Source organism: Venturia canescens, chromosome 1, assembly GCF_019457755.1.
Source record: "Venturia canescens isolate UGA chromosome 1, ASM1945775v1, whole genome shotgun sequence".
Classification (NCBI taxonomy): domain Eukaryota; kingdom Metazoa; phylum Arthropoda; class Insecta; order Hymenoptera; family Ichneumonidae; genus Venturia; species Venturia canescens.
Window position 1 is genome coordinate 31,746,463 of NC_057421.1, and position 19,376 is coordinate 31,765,838.

The 19,376-nt window shown below is 36.4% G+C and overlaps 2 protein-coding genes across 4 annotated transcripts; one reads left to right on the forward strand and one right to left on the reverse strand.

Moving 5' to 3' along the window:
* The first annotated feature begins 2,280 nt into the window (after nt 1-2,280).
* sno (strawberry notch) lies at nt 2,281-14,327 on the forward strand. Of its 3 annotated transcripts, XM_043433733.1 has the most exons (17): nt 2,304-2,430; nt 2,861-3,060; nt 3,741-3,828; nt 4,049-4,159; nt 4,586-4,813; nt 4,919-5,044; nt 5,196-5,336; nt 5,761-6,128; nt 6,356-6,608; nt 6,834-7,159; nt 7,598-7,878; nt 8,066-8,427; nt 8,776-9,238; nt 9,378-10,328; nt 10,557-10,870; nt 11,352-11,478; nt 11,559-14,327. In XM_043433733.1, exons 3-16 carry the CDS (start codon nt 3,762-3,764, stop codon nt 11,456-11,458), a joined length of 4,098 nt encoding a protein of 1,365 aa, XP_043289668.1. In that variant the 5' UTR covers nt 2,304-2,430; nt 2,861-3,060; nt 3,741-3,761; the 3' UTR covers nt 11,459-11,478; nt 11,559-14,327. The 3 variants fall into 3 exon arrangements, with proteins under 3 accessions (XP_043289666.1, XP_043289668.1, XP_043289667.1); XM_043433731.1 differs by lacking the exon at nt 2,861-3,060 and having other exon boundaries at nt 2,281-2,430; XM_043433732.1 differs by lacking the exons at nt 2,304-2,430; nt 2,861-3,060 and adding an exon at nt 3,360-3,573.
* A 507-nt stretch (nt 14,328-14,834) lies between these two features.
* On the reverse strand, nt 14,835-17,790 carry Gos28 (golgi SNAP receptor complex member Gos28). The gene is made up of 5 exons (XM_043433739.1): nt 17,582-17,790; nt 17,141-17,316; nt 16,889-17,070; nt 16,302-16,370; nt 14,835-15,888 (listed from the first exon to the last, which is right to left on the reverse strand). The coding sequence occupies exons 1-5, from the start codon at nt 17,613-17,615 to the stop codon at nt 15,651-15,653; spliced, it is 699 nt and encodes a 232-aa protein (XP_043289674.1). The 5' UTR covers nt 17,616-17,790; the 3' UTR covers nt 14,835-15,650.
* Between the last annotated feature and the right edge of the window lie 1,586 nt (nt 17,791-19,376).

Sequence of the window (19,376 nt, forward strand, 5' to 3'; positions counted from 1 at the left end):
TGGAATGAAAAATTGGTGAATAACAAATCTTTTTTTTGTTCATTTCGTTGGACTCCAACGTTGCAAACTTCAGCGCCGTGCACTCGTATTATTTGTGAGAAAAATCGTTGGTGTAGTTACTCACGTTAACGCAGGTACGGCCCTCGATCGTCTCGCTCTTCCTTTACGATCCTCTCATCCTGCCCATGGTCCCGATCGAAAAAGAACATTTCACACTTCGCATATCTTCAACACACTTTTTTCCAATGTTTCTTCGCACGTCCATGTTTTAGACTTGTTATCACTTCACCGTATTGCAGAAAATTCTCACAAATTCTTCATTGCAAATTTATATCTTTGCTGGTCTCTTTTTCAAAACGCGCAACAGGATTTTTTACCGATGGTATAACTGACAGAGATTGCCTTAACGAAATTTCAAATAAAAATGGGACGACAGCAAGATCCAGGGATAAAATTATTTTTATAAAAATTATGACCGTTATTAATTTTTATTGGTTTTTACGTTATTTTTTGTTTAACCGTTTATTATTTATTCAGTTTTGTTGACTTTATGGTTGATTGAAAAAAATTAAATCGTCGGAAGATCCTGAAAGGATTATTTTAACCTCATTTTAGTCACTAAAGATCAAGTAGAAATCCACGTGTCGTATTTTGTACCCCGTTTTCTCAATTTCACTGGAATCTACGAACGATAACGCATAGCCGTTGACCAGGGTCCACCTCTCCCTCTGCCACTAACTGGTCGAATGCCTTACCCCCACTCCGCTGCCGCTACGACGCGAATTACCCGGCCAAGCACGACCAAGCGACGAAGGGTAAACGCGTTAAATGTAAACACGTGATAAACGTAAACAAACGGAACAAATTATCCAAAATATATTCGAAAATATTCAAAGATCATATTTTCCACACCGACAGATTGCCATAATTTTGTCAACGCACAAAAATGTATGCATCGATTCGTAAAAAAAACTGCCACCATCTAATAAATTAAACATTATTTATGGCGTCCTAATTGAAGTTGATATTTTTTTATTATCGATAAAAATTTTTAACCTGGAAAAACTATGTCACGAAAAAAAGTGAGGTCGCAACGTAATATGATATGAAATTTATGGAAGAAATGTTTTTTGGTGGTATAGACATTTTCAAAATTATTCGTTTTCTTGATTCAGTCGTGATTTATACATTTACCGATAAAAATTTCTGGTAGAATGAGCTTTTGGTAGAGTTGTTACGTGGTAGTTGCGCTATCAAAATTTATTTTTTAAAACGAGTTTTTACATTTGGTGGAATTGTTACGGGGTGGTATTTCATCATGATAAAAATTTAACGGGACTCGATTATTTGGGGACAAATGAATTTTGGTAAAGATGTTTCCGGTAGAATTAAATTTTGATAGCTACAGATTTCTGATAGAGATGCAAATGTGCCAAAAAACACTACCCGCTTCCATAATCCTCGCCGCATCTTTACCCCTTTCCTCTTGCCGCACCACACGTCCGCCATCGGATGCTCTCGAGCACTCGGCAATGTTCGACCATGTTCGACAATTCTCGGTCGAACTTGGTAAACGTGTCGGTAGACGGCACTGCGAGCACCCGCGAAGCTCGGATCGATCGCGTCCTACACGAACCCTTGTTTTTTTCTTATATTTAATAACTCACGATTTCAAAACAAGGGATGCAATATTTATTTTGAAAGGAACATAAAGCCAATCTGTTGGAAAGAAAATTATCATATGACACGACCCACAAGATTTCTCATTTGATGCCCCGTTAAGCGTTAAAATAGTTTTCAACGTTCTTTTCTTTTTGCCGCGAATACTTAAAACGCGTAACGATCTGCGCTGCGCAGTTTGCAACGTTGCCACTAGCGCGTTGCGGAACGTCCACTGAACGTCATGAAGGTTTAATTCCCAACCCGATTTCCTTCAGGATTCGTATGTGCAGGTTAGAAAGGGTGTTGTTGCCATTTCCAAAACACACAATCCCGTTGTAAAGCTAAAAAAACGGACTTCAAACGATTAATATTTATTGTACTTTCGACATATTTCGATATAGGAATATTTCGAAAAAAAATTCCTCCCTCCATAAGGACATTCGTGAACCGGCTGTAACAATCTCGGAGATTTGGCAACGTCGCGAATATTCACGTTCGAGACGAGCCAGGACAGATTCTCAGAGGGTGCGAGGGAGAGACAAGGACTAAAAGAGAGAGGAAGAGGGAGAGAGCGAGAGCGGACGAACGAACGAGGAATGAACGCGGGTGTTTTTGTATTCGCGAGACGCGCGCGCGGTGCATCGTGGGTTCTCGAGGGGGGTTTTCAGCTAAAATGGCGACAGACGTGCTCGTTGTACGCGCTTAACGGGATAACAAAACGCTTCCAGTGCGACGAATTGTCGAAATATGCCCCGGCCTAAGCGCACAGTAAGTTTCATTTAATGAGCTTTGCCAAAATAAGTAATTGCGTGGGTGTTTTCTCCTCATTATCGATTTTTTTTCAAAATTAGTGACAAGCGAGAGAAGACGTGATACGTGCTAATAAAAATTAGACAAAAAATTGAATTTGGTCGATTCCGCGGAAAACGTCCTCTTGTCGAAGTTCTTCGATTCTATAGTTGCGATTCGGTAAGGCAAAGAACGTGAGGGCGGTGATAAAAGCAGCGTAGGCGGAGGGGGAACGAGGCGGGGGTCGAAGAAAAAATATATATAAGGCGTCACACGCGGTTACGATAAATATTTGACAATTTCGCGTCGTTCGAACTTCGCGAAACATTGCTATTTCTTTTTCTCGTAAACATTCGTCATGTCAAAGTAGTTTTCGTTCAATTTTCTTCTTTGTTACCTCGTATTTCAGTGTCTCAAGACGGAAATCCTCTCGAAGGATTTGTAAAAGAAAACGCGTGGGTTTTTTTGTGACGATTAATAGTGTCAGACGGTAAAAAAAACATCGCCCTGTGCTTTTCATTCTCCCAACATTTCGAAGATCAATGTCAAGTTTTTGACACTTTCGTTCGGCGGAAAATGTTTTAAAACTACCTTCGTCCTCAATTGCCGGTGAATATTATCTATTTTTTTGTTTTTGTCTTCGTTGCGCTAAACCCCGCGCGTCCCACCGCTGTCAATCTCCACTTTTTTCTTCCTCTCCGGATGCAGTTTTCTTCTGGACCTTCCACTTGCTCTTTTTTCGCGTTTTGTCCGGCGCTTTTTTCTTTTCTGCTCTCCGCCACCAAGCTGAAAGCTGAGCGAGAGGGAAGGGGACGCAGACGGTAATGTAGAGGGGGTAAATTCGCGGTTGCGATATCGCCGGAACGCTTTACGAGACCTGCGTCAATTGTATGCGTGCGCGTTCATTAGTGTGTGTGTGTAAGCCTGTCGCGCGTATTTTTCGTCGCTGCATACGAAACGTTTTTTTGTTCGCCGCTCTATGAGCTTTTTTCGAAACGTCTATTTAACAGTTTTTCGGTATTGTCAACCTTTTATTTTTGTTCTGATCGGTTCGGAAATATTTTCGGCTTTTCGACTAATATACGAGGATCACACAAGGTTCTTCGAACACGCTTTATGAAGGTCTCGTCCTAAACACGCTAGCTACATAACCTCAATTAATTTTTAAAATTTTTCCTCCCGTTCTTGAGAATATCTCTCGTTGTTTAAATTATCGAACTTTGTCACTGCTTTTTTGTTTTCTGTGCCTCTACACGTCTTTTTTTTGACATATGCAATATTTATTTCAGGCGACAAAAAAGTACAAAGATATGAGCGACGAAAGCAGCGGTAGCGACTTCGACGACGATGAAGATCCCGACAAGACTGAGGTCCCCGGTAAGTGAAATAATCATGTTCTCATGCCGATCTTGAAAAAATCTGCAACCCAATAAACTTATTTCCATGTCTTTGGTCAAAAGTTTCGTAAAATTTTTATATTCCGATTTTTTATTCTTGTTTCCTACAGAAGAACATGCTTGTTCTGATATAAAAGTGAAACATTTTATATTTTCGAAATGCAAAAAATTAATCTACCTGAATATTTGCTTTCTTTAAGGTGGAGGTAAGGATCTTGCAACTGCAGCAGGAATTGCCAGTATTAAAGATGAGAAACCACCCACGGTTGCGCCAGCAGCACCGTTGGTCAAAGGACAAGGAGGTGTTAGCGGTAAGCGTTGTTTAAGCAGTTCTGTATTTTTTTGAATATCAAATAAAAATCATTTATGCAACACAATAAAACATTGATGGTAAAATGGAAGATTTTATAAAACTGAATGGAAATATTATTTTGAAGATAACAATTTTCATTCATGCATTTCCAGTATAACTCTTTCGATTGGAACCAAAATTTATTCTACTCAATTTAATTTCAATACCTATATTTTAAATTACTAATTTTGTCGGGTCAGTTTAGATCTGAAAATAAAAAAAAAGGTCGACTAAAAAATAATTCAATGAAAATATAGTTATCACCATATTCATTTAGACTAATAGGACATTATAAATAGCATAGAAAAGATTGGCTATTGTAGAACGCTATTATTGAAATCATACTGTACTTTTTACATATTTATTTCTGAAATTGTATCTACAGTACTGAACCAGAAATTTGCTGGTAAAATACCGGGTGGTCTAGTGACAAAGACACCAACGCCTGGTTACGAAATGGTAAGAGTGGGTGGTTCTCAAGGAGTAGCTCCAGGTTTTGCGACACAAAATCAAATGAATCAACTTGGTCAATTTGGTGGTGCCATGCCTTACGGCTTCCCGCAGAGTTTAGCTTCACTGACAGGTTTCAATCCTGCTGCTTTTCTTCAACAAAGTAAGTACCAACTTAAGCTTTGATAATAATTGATATTTTGATGAAAAACAATATAGAACAATCATCAAAATAATCCCAATTGATCCACACGCTTGCAATTTGCAGCTATGGAAATGGGAAACATAATGGGAGGATTCATGGGTATGGCTGGTATGAACATGGGCATCAATCCGTTTGTACAGTTACTAAACCAAAGTGGTCTTCCCCCAAACTGGGCTGCTGGACTTTCCGGTATGTGTTTCAAAGAACATACTGGAGAGTTACAAAAGAGAAAAGTGCTCCTTTTTTCCAAACTGCTGCCCTCCACTCTATCCTGCTTTTTTCGTTTTCTTTTTGTATATTCTCAATCTTATTGTTATTCTAAAATTCTATGTTGCTTTAGGAAAAAATTTGTCACAACTCTGGATGAATGCTGGCGATCCTGGCAAAATGAATATGCAGCCAACATTGCCCGAAGAAGAGGATGGCGAGGACGAAGAAATGGGAGTTGCTGAAACTTATGCCGATTATATGCCTACTAAACGTAAAAGAATGACCAGTTATTTCTCAACTTTGGAGAAAAATCTCCTGTTATCTAAGAATTACCTCTTGCTGATCGTTTTAAATTGTTGACTCAATACCGCCCCATTAATAATCGCAGAAATAAAAAAATCGGTTTTGTGGACAGTAGAAATCAGGCTTCGTTCTAATTTTGAGTCTAAAAACATTGTATCATATGTAGTCTTTTTCATCTGAATCTTTAAACAGAAAATTCTGAAGACTCTCAATTTCCAAGTTTTCTTCATAGAAAGTTACTGAAAATATTGACTTCAATATTATACATCATCACTTTTAACAATTGAAACCACGAAAAATAAGAATTTTTGGTATTATCGACTAGCGCCGATAATCCTTTTGGATTTTGAGAGATCAATAAATAACATCGAGTTTCATTGACTTTCTTTTAGTTAAACTTGGACGCAAGCATCCCGATCCTGTAGTTGAAACTGCCTCGTTGTCGAGCGTCGAACCCACCGACGTCTGGTACAAACTCTCAATTCCCGACGAAACGATACGTTCCGGAGCCCTTTCAGCTCTGCAGCTCGAATCCATAACTTACGCCTCGCAGCAACACGAACATTTATTGCCTGATGGCACCAGAGCTGGTTTTCTGATCGGTGACGGTGCCGGTGTCGGCAAAGGCCGTACAATAGCCGGTATTATTTATGAAAATTATCTCAAGGGCCGTAAACGTGCAATCTGGGTTTCCGTTTCTAACGATCTTAAATACGACGCCGAAAGAGATTTGAAGGATATTGGAGCTACAAAAGTTGACGTAAGTTCAACTGTTCTTTGATTTTTTTATACCATTTTATTCGGTTTTTATAGCAGTCATTTCCCATTATTCTGTTTTTGGTTTCAATAGTTTTTTGTTAAATTTTATCTATGATAATTGAATTAATCTCAGCCATTAGTTACACTGGTGTTTTGAAGCTTCACAAGTATAGAATGTTATTGAGTTTTTTCCTCTGTAAAAAACGATTTAAATTGTTTGTGGAACAGGTTCATCCATTGAATAAATTCAAATACGCAAAAATATCGTCAGCGGTCAATGGTAATGTGAAAAAAGGCGTTATATTCAGTACGTATTCAGCGTTAATAGGAGAATCATCGCAAAGCGGTGGAAAGTACAAAAGTCGATTGAAGCAACTTATGCAATGGTGTGGAGACGACTTCGATGGCCTAATCGTCTTTGACGAGTGTCATCGAGCCAAAAATCTCTGTCCAACGGGCAGCTCGAAGCCAACAAAGACAGGTTTGTTTCCTCATTTATAATGGACCAATTCAGTGATCCAATGATCTGGATTTAATTGTTATTCATTGAACTTGAATATTCCCTTGAACGCGCTTGAACGATACTTAAATCAAAAGAATGAAATTTCTGGAAGTGTTTATCTTTTCAAGCTACTGTCAAGCTTCTATGATTGTTGAATTGTTTATCAAATTATTAATTTTTTGTGAATTTCGTGGAATGTGTCAGGTCTGACAGTACTGGAACTTCAGAACAAATTGCCGAAAGCTCGTGTTGTTTATGCGAGTGCAACCGGAGCTTCAGAACCAAGAAACATGGCTTATATGGTACGCCTTGGAATGTGGGGAGAAGGAACGCCATTTCCCGAGTTTACAGATTTCATCGCAGCCGTTGAGAAACGAGGGGTCGGGGCTATGGAAATTGTCGCTATGGATATGAAACTCCGCGGAATGTACATTGCTCGTCAGTTAAGCTTTCACGGTGTCGCCTTCAAAATTGAGGAAGTTCCTTTATCCAAAGAATTTGCCAAGGTTTACGATCATTCGGTTCGATTGGTAAGTTTCATTTATTATTGTTATTTTCATCTTTTGATTTTCTTTGAAATCCCGTTTTTATATTCTTTATTTACATGAATAATTCTACTCTATAGAGTTAACTCTGTTACCCTCAATCATGGATAAAAAGAATTCTAATCGAATAGCAAGTTTTTTATCTCGTAAAACGACTGGAAATATTTTCAATTCACAAAAGCGGGGTAGCCTTGTCTCAACATTTCATGAATTTTCGTGGAAATATTAGTGAAATACTAATTAATGGTCCTAGAAAACTAAACCGAAAAGATAGGAGAAACCATCGTCGAACAGTAATAAAAATAATTCCGACAAATATTCTATATCTCTATAAGAATTTTTATGAAATTTCAAAGTTTTCGATTCAAAAATAGAACAATTAATGTGGGTTTTCTTCATTATTGTTTTTTCCGACAATTATAGTGGGTCGATGCAATGCAAAGGTTTCAAGAAGCCGCCGAACTCATAGACGCCGAAAATCGAATGAAAAAAACCATGTGGGGTCAATTTTGGTCATCTCATCAGCGTTTTTTCAAGTATCTTTGTATCGCCGCTAAGGTCAAGCATGCTGTCACAGTAGCTCGTGAAGCTGTCAAGTGTGGTAAATGCGTGGTTATAGGTTTACAATCGACCGGTGAAGCCAGAACGCTCGAACAACTCGAACGTGACGATGGTGAACTCAGTGATTTCGTATCAACCGCCAAGTAAGAACTGAACTGTTTTGTTATTTTTCCATCGTAATTTTTTAATATTTCTACGGAACACCTAAATTTTTATGCAGTTCCTTGTTTATTCATGTAAATTTTTCCATTTCCTTGAAAGCTTCCGAATTTTTTAAATCTTTCATTCTTTAGGTCACTAATATTTTTTATTTCTTTTTTTAATTTTCAGAGGCGTGCTGCAAACCTTAGTAGAAAAACATTTCCCGGCTCCAGACAGAAATCGGATCCATCGACTTCTCGGGCTAGAGCCACCTAAACCAGCGGACGCGTGTCTCGATGATTGCACGATTGTCGCGAGTGGTAGCAAAAGGAAACCCGTCAGGCAAGCGGCTCAACGTGCTTCGAAAAAAGTTCGCACCTGGTCCTCGGAGGAAGAAATTTCTGAAGAGGACAAAAATGGTGGTCATCACAGTTCAGGTTCAGAGTTCAAATTGAGCGGCAGTGACACCGAAGAGGATCGTCGAACCGACGAGGAAAGCAACGCTAGTTCTGATTTTAACCCTTTCTACAGTGACAGCGATTCTGATGCTGGTAAATTGAACGGCTGAAATTTCATGACTATAAAAGCAAAAGTTATCTTCCCACTCATTTCAAATAAGTAAATAACCGTCATTTAAAAATTTTCCAACTATTTATCATTCCGTCGTTGATAATATTGAACCTCAACTATTTGTCGGATTTTAATATTTTCAGAATCCCCGTTAGTTTTTTTCTTATACCTTTTGATCAATAGACCTTCTCCTGTTGTATTTTTCTGTCGATTTATTGGAACTACGAATTCTGTACTCATATTGGAATAGTTTCTAAAAACATTACTCTACAAAAAGACTGGTAGAAGTTCATGTTAGAAAAAACGATGTATCCCCATTATTTTTTCAGATCCCTGGGACAGACGGAAAAAGAAAGGTGGTAAGAAGCAAAAGAAACCAGCGAAAAAGAGGCTAAGCACGCAGGACAAAATTCAGTCTATGCTCGCGCACAAAACTTCGGCGAGTCGTAATTCAAAACGAAACGGAGATGCAAATATGGGTCAACTTGGTAATCAGGGTATAAATATGGGTGGACGTAATCAGCCGAGTGTGGCACCACCACCGAGAGACGCGATCGAACGTGCTTGTTGTATGAAGGAAGAATTATTGGCACAGATCGAAGCACTTGGTGAAAGATTACCACCAAATACTCTTGATCAACTTATTGACGAACTCGGTGGACCCGAGAACGTTGCTGAAATGACGGGCAGAAAAGGTCGTGTCGTTCAAAATGAAGACGGAGGCATTCAGTACGAATCGCGATCTGAGGTCGATGTTCCATTAGAGACGTTGAATCTTACTGAGAAGCAGCGGTAATCATTACTTTTTCAGCTACTCCATTTCAAACCTAATTCCAGCACATCTCATAACTATAAACAATTTGATGATGATATTTATAACACATCCGGATCTAAAGATGGTTAATTATGAAAATGTAACTTTTCGTATTAGATTCATGGATGGTGAAAAAACAGTCGCCATAATTTCCGAGGCTGCGAGCAGCGGCATATCGTTGCAGAGTGACAGACGAGCAAGAAATCAGATGCGTCGTGTGCACATAACATTGGAATTACCATGGAGCGCGGATCGGGCGATACAGCAATTCGGTCGCACGCATCGTTCGAATCAAGTAAACGCTCCGGAATACATATTTTTAATATCAGATTTGGCCGGTGAGAGACGTTTCGCGTCGATCGTTGCAAAACGTTTGGAGAGTTTAGGAGCGTTGACCCATGGAGATCGACGAGCGACAGAAACGCGAGATCTTTCGCAATTTAACATCGATAACAAATACGGTCGTTCCGCGTTAGAGGCAACAATGAAAACAATCATGGGTTACGAGGCTCCGCTTGTACCACCTCCGCAAGATTACAACGGTGACTTTTTCAAAGACGTAGCTGATGCCCTTGTCGGAGTTGGCTTAATTTGCAACAGTGAAAATATGCCCGGCGTTCTAACGCTCGACAAAGACTACAACAACATGTCGAAATTCCTGAATCGTATTCTCGGCATGCCCGTCGATCTTCAAAATCGTCTATTCAAATATTTCACCGACACTCTCAACGCTATCATCACACAAGCTAAAAAAACTGGACGCTTCGATATGGGTATTCTCGATCTTGGCACTTCTGGTGAAAATGTACGTCGCGTTAAAATTTATCGCTTCACGAGGAAACATGCCACTGGCACCGCTCCCACCGAACTTCACGTTGTTCACGTTGAACGAGGCATGAGCTGGACCGAAGCCATGGAACGTTTTGCTGAAATCACCGGTGCCAAAGAAGGCTTCTATCTCAGCCATCAAGTTCGTAATGGCAAACAAACCGCTATTCTTGCCGTGGCCGTTGAAGGCGGCAAGAAAAAAAGTGAAGGCAAAAAGGATCAATTATACATGGTTTATAGGTGAGTTCTTCATCAAAGTTTTACAATATCTGTTGAGCCCTCTTTGATACTAAAGTGTTCACATTTTATTTTATCACTTTCAAGTTTTTAAAAGATTTTACAATATTTAAATGTTCATGAATTAACAATTTGTATTCAAAGCTCGAATTCTATAATCTTTTCAACTTTTTTAAAGTTTTCCGACTATACAAGAATTGTTCAATTGTGATCATCTTGTGTCTTCCACAGGCCGAATACTGGCTTACAAATGCGTCAAGAGGCGCTTGGAGAACTGGAGAAAAAGTACAAGAAAGTCTCTTCGGAAGAGGCAGAGTCCCATTGGACTCAACAATACGACGCTTCAGTTGACACTTGTTCCCACGCTTATTGGCGTGGTAATTGTAAAAATGTGACCCTCGGCATGGACTGCGAGGTCGGATTACGTCGACGTTCCTACAACGTTCTCGCTGGTTCGGTTCTCAGTGTGTGGAGTCGGGTTGAGAGTGTACTCACCGCAAGATCCGGCCATAATTCCAAGATGCAAGTCATACGCTTGCGAACAGGTCAGTTCCATTTTTATCCATTCTTCGTTTTATATCAACAAATTTTTATAGTCATACTCCAACGTTATAAAAATATAGAAAAAATGTTCCTAATAAAATTAGAAAATTCATATTAGATAGTTGTCTTGTCGAAGATTTTTTCCGCGAGTAGGAATGTTTCCAGCTACCATCATTTAGTCGAGTGTTAACCTTAAAAAGAATTTTCAGCATCACGAATCAAAAATTCCTTAATTTCGGTTCTATTTCTTAAGATAAGCATTAAAATGTTGCAAATTTCTTGTTTTGATTGGAACGTTGCTTCACATTTTTAAGAATAAATTCTCAAATCAAATTTGTCTAAACATATATAGTCCAAGGTTATCAATTTGACACAATTGTGGCTGAGCAACTACTTTGAATTTGTGAAACAATACAATTTGTTGTAAAAATATACTAATATATTAAGTTTAAGGGATATAATGAAAATATCTAAATTTTTCAGACGATGGTTTGAAGATCGTTGGAACACTGATTCCCAAGTCTTGTATGGAAACGTTGCGCGAAGCTCTTTCTACCGATGCGGAGAAAACCGAAGAGCAGACATTTTGAACGTCCTGATTATCTCTAAGGTAAATATTTGCCACAGAGTTATTACAATTACCGAATAAAACGCCACGGATTCACAAATTGTTCAATTCACATTGGATAGATAAAAAGGAACTCAGCTACTGCTATAAAGAGCGGTAATGTTCAACATGAGCTGCGTCGTTGTCAAGCTTTCGCAGTAACAATGGAACTCGGCTTTATTGCAAAAACGAAACGAAACAAACAGATCAACTGGAAAAAAAGAAAAAACGTCCTCGAGTTTGACTAGCGACGAATTGCAAATCTTTTCGTCACTTCCAAGACACATATGCGAAGGAACGCATATTTTCGACACAAAAACAATGAAAAAAGTAATTAATAATTATGAAAAATTATAAGAATAAAAAAAAAGTGAACAAAACGTTGAATGCGTGCAGAATGAAACGATGAATAAGGGCTTTTGGAAAGGTCGCCCGATGCTTTCCCTCGTGATAGAAATTCTATAGTTAGAAGCTTTGCTTTCTCTCTCTCTCTCTCTCTCTCTCTCTCTCTCTCTCTTTCTCTCTTTCTATTCGGTTCCATTTAAGTTATGAATAATACTCACATCAAAGCTCGTGCGAACAATCCAAATTTCCTGGCCTTGTCCAAAATCTATGCTTGAAGGAATGCCTACCACTTTTGGTTTTTCTTTTTTACGATTTTCTTGTTTCTGCTTTCTCGAATACTTCTCCACTCATTTTTTTTCACCTTTCCACTTTTTAATATAATTCTATATTCGTCAATTTACAACTCTTTTTTATAACAAGAAAATGAAGAATTGAAATAATTCGATCGTTTTTCGACTCAACGAAGAACGATTAATCTTTTGTTCCTCGGTTATCCGAATCAAACAATGTGAACGTATGTATGCGTGTGTAAAAAAAAAAGCAACACCCTACTTCGTGCAATCGATCCGGGCCAGTGTTTCCCAAAGCCCGATAAATATGTGCGGTGAAAGACTAAAAAACAGAAAATAAAAAAATAATAAAAACAAGATTAAAACGACGTGAGTAATGGTCCCTTTTCGTTCGTTTTTAAAAGTGAACTTGCAGGTTCAGTATTTCGTTTTTGTGCGTTTTCGTGTTCGACGACGAAAATCTGCTCCTCCTCTAGCCAATTTATTTTATTCAATTTTCATTTTCCTATGATATATTTACCGAGAATGATGGTGTCTGCTCGGTCAGCAAACACCACTAGGGTGGTTGAAAAATTCGTTTTTATAATACGTGTCAAAATCATATAGTCGTAAAATGTCAAAGTATGCATTTCGACGTATTTCTAACGAAAAAAAATGATTTCATTGATTACTGATATGAAATTTTCAAGAATAATCGACTTTCTCGTTTTTCTTCGCCAGATTACAGCGATAAAAAAAACTTGTCGGGTGTGAAGCATTCCATAAAATTGTTCACGTCAAATACTTTTCTTGAAACATCTAATTTTTATTTTCGATTGTGTAAGCTTCTACGAATCGTTAAAAATCAGTGAATCAAAAACTTGTGACGATTTTCCTACAATTTTCCTACGATTTTCCGAGTCAGAATTTTTTTCGACATATGGCAACTATTTTTTTTCTCTAACTAGACATTTAATAAATGAATATTGAAACAAAAACACAATGAAACATCGGAAAATTGCGAAGATATTCTTTTATCACAGAATTTAGATCGTTTACATTATTTCTAAAAGAATGAAAATACCGGAAACAGCAATATCATTTTTTTCGTTCATACATTTTTCAACCACCTCAGCAGACTACATATATATGTATATGTATATGTATATGTGTGTGTGGCTTTTAACGAACTAATCGAATAACTGGGATCTTTCCTCGTTCAATCTCAACGGAGTAAAGAAAAAATATATAAAATGATTTCTTTAATAACCGCTACTGCAAAACGAATAACGCTATTATTACTACCCTAATTATATCAACAGGAATGATGAACATAGAGAATGATGAACAATGAAAAACCAAGAAGCGGATACTATGAAATACCATACAAATACTACTACTATTACTTATGACTACTAGAATTAGTTAGATTCGATAATAAACACGATATATTTATATTTAAAAAGAAGAAATGAACGAAAAAGCGACGGTTGAAAACAAGGACTTAGAAATGAGTAAAAAAAACGCTCATTAAGCGTTGATTAAAGAGTAGTGACTGTTATATGTTCGGATGATTGAATTATTCGTTTTCTTTTCATTATTATTACTCATGCGAGAGAGAAAAAGAATGAGTGAGTGCGTGAGTGAATGAAAAAAAAAAATCTAGAAGATCGCACTACCACGATGTTTTATGAAGAAAAAAAAACAAACAAAACCCTGTCTATGTATACGAATGGTCGTAGATTGTAATAATTATTAGACATAAAAGCACTTTCCCTGTGAATTAAAATTTTTAAAAATAAACAAATGTTGCTCGCTTACGATGGAATCGCGTAAGCGGGCGTCATTCCGATCTCGTTTTTAATTCCACTTTTTTTTTTAACGAGACGAAAAGTGTTTCGAGGCAAAATAAGACCGTGGCGTAATTAAATATTCAATTACCGGAAAAAAAAATTCATTACACAGATCGTTTGGAAAAGATCTTGTAACATTTTTTCCAACCTCGACCTTTCTTCTTCCATCCGTGAAAAATATTACCCGGTTTTCCGTTACATTGGATCCCAAACTATCGATTGATGAGATTGAACAAAAATCGAGGAAAATTTCGCAACGAATCCCTTCGTTATGAAACAAAATCAATACATATATGTATATATATATATGTATGAGTGTATATATATACACATGTATAAATGTATCTGTTACATGTGAAACCAATATAACTCATCCGAGACCTTGCGACGATTGAGTTTCTTTCTGGCTCTTCCAACTAAACCCTCATTTTTTTCATCATTTTCTTCGATTTTAAAATTTTTGCTATGGAATAAAAAATGACAAGAAAAATTTCACGTACTGGGATGGAAATTGTTCGTACTGACAGAATTTATAATGAATATACCTCAATATTTTTGGCTTATTGGAAAATTGTTAAAAAATAATTGATATGGTTCGTTATTGTATGAATACTGAAATTTGATCAATAATGTTTACATTTCATTTGATACTTTATAAATTATTCAAGGTATAAATATATTTTGGATCAATGCAATTAACTTCGATAAGAACGATTAATATATTCGAAATTCATTTTCTTCCAGACATGAATTTGATTCTTAGGAGTATCGAGAAAATGGGTAATTCTCAAATTCAGTTATCTACAATTCCATTATTAACTTTGATATATACAATTTCTTCCAGTTTCACATGGTGTGTTATCGTTTTATTTCGTTCCAGTCGCAGGCAGGATAAATTTCATCTTCGTATATTTTTATTTTACCTAAACATGTAGCATTACGTGTACAAGCTACGATTGATTAGTAACTTGAATCTATTATCGTATAAAATATTATATACATTTTTTTTCATACCCATGACCATTGAACATTCATTTTTCGAGGGGTCTCAAAATTCCAAGGAAGGAAAAAACGACTCGGAAAGTGGGTTCTCCGTTTTTTTTTCAATTCTACGCAAGATTCGATAAAATCGTGATCAAAGTTGTAACCTTTACAGTACATTTGAAATGGATCCATTTTCGAATGTATATTATCCGTAGAAAAATAATTGAACCTTTTGACCGTTAATAAAATGATCAATTTTTCGTTGAGAAATCAACTATTATACGTAACTCTTAAATATACGAACATTTTACGAAAAAAAATAAGAAATATCAAATGATTTAAGAGATAAATCAAAATATTTATAAATATCAAACAAATTTTAGAGATTTTTTTCAGTTATTTAAATTCATTCACTTCATAACTTTTTATTTCAACAAGTACATCTTTTAAGCTCAAAAGTAATGAAAGGTTAAAGCTTTGGTCGAGATAGTACTCCAATAAATATTCATTTGTTAATCTGGATTTGTTTCTTGGAGAAATATTCAATTCGACAAAGAGATCGTATCTAGTGCGCGTGGATACTGATTATTCAAATTAGTAATAATTCATATCGTGCACTCCATCACTTTTTTTTATGTACAGCGATAAAAAAATGACAATTGCATTACGCTTGGAAGTATTCTGGTGTGTTTTTGTTTCTCTTTCTTTTTATCCTTCAGAGAGCTCAGTGGAAAGCGTAAAAAAGCATAAGAAAAGTGCAAAAACCGATGAGAAGACCAAGAATCAACGAATCTCGTCTCTTTCGTAAATTTATCCTCTGGACGAGACTAGTAACTGCTGGGAATCTGTTTGAAATATCGTTGAATCGCGTTTGTATGCGCTTGAATGCCTGGCGTTGTGTCATCAAGTGATCCCGAGTTTCCATCGCTATGCTTATTTGATCATTGATCAGCCTGTCAGAACTGCACACAACAAAGAAACATTATTTTTTTACGAGTATAAATTAGCTCTTGCAATTATGCCATCGAAATTCGTTTAAATAATTTCTTTTCAATCGGTAATGGCCCAAAAAATAAAAAAAATTAACCCATTCGCATGATCCTGCTGTTTGGTATCCAGAGTTAGAAAAAATAAATTTAAACATTACATATTTTGACAAAGCGAACTACAGATTAAGTTTAACCTTTTTCATTTGTTGTTTGATGGTTCATTAATTCTATAGATCCACTATACCAGCATGGAAAAATTGACTTATTTTTTTTCTATCATTCCTTTTTCTATTTTTTTTTTTTTCGTAATCACTGCAATGGTTACTTTGTATATTTGTACTTTGTTTTAATAAACTTTGTAATAATAAATGTAAAGAAATACGCACTTGTGAATGTGGTTGCTTTCTTTGATGTACATATCTCGTCTATTCAGTCCACTTCCACTTTTGTAGTTGCTAAAATGAAGGGATAATTTTATACTTGAGTGTTCTCATCAGATTGAATGTACATGCAAATTTGAAGAAGTTCGTTTCATAATCTTCATAAGAAATTGCTATAAATTATCACAGCAAAGTACTCTGAGTGATGGAGTTATAATATTGTATGATGTCAATATTATTTTTAGAACATTTCAAATCCGAGAAATTAATGTGGAAATAATAAAAAATGGATTGAGAAATTGATATATTAATCACAAATTTATTGGAAAGTGAAGAGTTTTATAAATTTAAAAAAATGGAACTGTATTGTGAGATTGGTCATATGATAATAACGCTGTTATTGAAATGTCAAATCGAACACCTAATTTTTGACTACTGTAGGAAGATACGTATAATATAACTTTGATTTGTTCCATATTCAAAACTGCTATGAACACTATTATCAAAAATATCAAATACTGAATTAAAATTGAAAACAAAAAAAACTAAAATCATCAACAAGAGTAAGAAAAACTGGTAATACTCTGACTTACTCAATTTCTTTTCTGACGCTCCCAAGAAGATCTTCTCTGTCTTTTCTAGCAGTGAAATTATTTTGAGTTTTATTAAACTCAAGTTTATAGTCCTTGAGAATTTCTTTGTGACGCTGCATAGTATGAAGCATAGCAGCTCCGTTTGGTTGAATTCCACTCATTTTATCATTCACCGCCATCAGCTTTAAAAACAGTCAGCTCAGAACTTTCAGGCCTAGGTCTATTGTGATATTATTTAAATACAAATACTACCTTGGCCAGCAACGACTCGATTTCTGAGGCCATGTTTTCAAAAACATGGTCTTCGTCCAAAAGCGGAACAGTATCTGCGCTGGAATGACTTGAGCCTGCGTTAACTCCGAGCTTGCTAAAAGCTACCAACTTTGCATCGATTTCATTTTCCAAATGTCGGGCCTGTTTTCTCAGATCTGTCAAGAAAAACGAGCAATTCTAAATTTTAGGAAAGACTAAGTACAGTCATTTTTAACAACTGTCAAACTGTCTCCATTTTTCTTTTGATTCGTTAAATGAGTACTTTTTCGCATGAAATGTTAAGGTCCAGAAAACCTACGAACTTTTCTGTCAATCAACGTCAATCATTGAAAATTTCGAGATTCACTGATAAAACGTATGAAAAAAACTATCATGAAATTCTCATTGAAACTTTTGTTCGTAACTGCAATTAAAGATTACCTTCCCAATCAATTGCGACCGAGCTCTTCGCCATTTGTTTCGTGTACTGGAATTCTAGATCATCTGGTGTATCTTGTATATAATGATGATATATTTATATTTAAATCCGTACGTGAATATGAACTGAGATATTCTCAAAAACGATATGATAAATAATCTGATGTAAAGAAATAATGACGACACGTCATTATCCTTCGAACTATTAATGAATTTCAAAGTCAAAGTGTACATAAAAACGCTAGATGGCGCTGTATCTTTATTCTCAAACTTTTTGGCGTCGAATGCTCGACATCTTTTTTTGGTGCCATATATTTGGCAGATGAAATAATCGATAATTTTTTTTTCCATCCTTAGCATAGTATGGATTGTTTTCACTAATTTAGAATTAAAAGTTATTGCGATGAAATAGCTACGTATTCAAAATAGGGATTTACTAAGCTCTACAATACAATTATCACTGGATATCACTCGCATTGCGCGAAGTTGGCGCGAGGGAAGTTGAATTATCTCGAACTCAAAAAAACGCTTCGATATAAATTTGCGCCGAAGTAGTCGGGTAGATCTGGATCATTAGAGAAAATAAAGCCGCTAAAATACATGATTACGAAGTTTTCACATTCCAATTGGAAATTTTTTGCCAATACGTTAACGGTCTTTTTTTCTATTCAATCATTTTACATGTAATACCATTTTTCACAAAAAACAATTGCTCGAAAAAAAATTGGTACGGTTTTTCGGGAAGTCGCGATTGTAAACTCATTTGGCTTTATATTTTTTTAATCGAGATTTTATTTAAAAAAAAATTGAAAGAAAAACAAAAAATATATAAACTTGCAAACACCGACTTCCGAGTGGCTCTTTTCTTCGGCACTTTTGGAAACCGCCAACTCTTGAATAAAAATACACGATTAAAACCATACATTTAATCAACCAGCGACGTTTTTTTCCGTTAAATTCGTCCCTGTGGTGGAAAGCACCAAGGGGACCAAACTCCGAAGCCGGTATTTGCGAATCTATTTTTTGTTTTTCTTGACATTTTTCTAAAACATTGTCTCAGTCCTTCGGTTGGGTTAGATACATATATGTGTCTTCACGTTCATTCGCTCCCTAATCTTACCCCATATAATTATATATGGAATTACTCACGACGACGCCCAAAATAACATTCCGAAATGATTAAAATCGAAAGCAGATATCGTTTTCGGAATATTTATCATAATGCATTAATTCATAGGTTATGACCACAGCACATCATTTCCCAGCCGATAAGTGAAGATTCAGTGAAAATCCCCAGAAAATTCGCTAGGGATACGTAGCAGCATTAGGATTCGAGCGTATTTCCGCTAATGTCAGTTTTCGTGCGGTGCCGACGAGAATCTCTGTCGTACGTTGTGGTTCCGCATGTTCATCGATAATAGTAGAGCATTCTTTTTTTATTCCGACAAAAAAAATGAATCAAGCTGAATTTTAATCTTCGAAAATTACAAAATGACTTTCACTAGAAAATTCGATAATCAGGATAAAAACTTGGCCTTGATCAAGGCAAGATCCGCGGATTGGAACTATTCATTGAACTTACATAATCCTAGAACGCGCTCACAAGAGGTTTCGTTCCATCCGCCACTGAATTTTATTAAACGGGCCCAGCGTTGCGACAGAGAAAATTGCAGTGTGAATCGCGTCCTTTTCGATCTGATTTGTACGCACGCGCATGTGCCATTGTACAGTCTGAACGTAAAACCCAGGCAAACCGTTTCCTGGCGACAACACTTTTAGATTAGAGGTTTTAACCTTT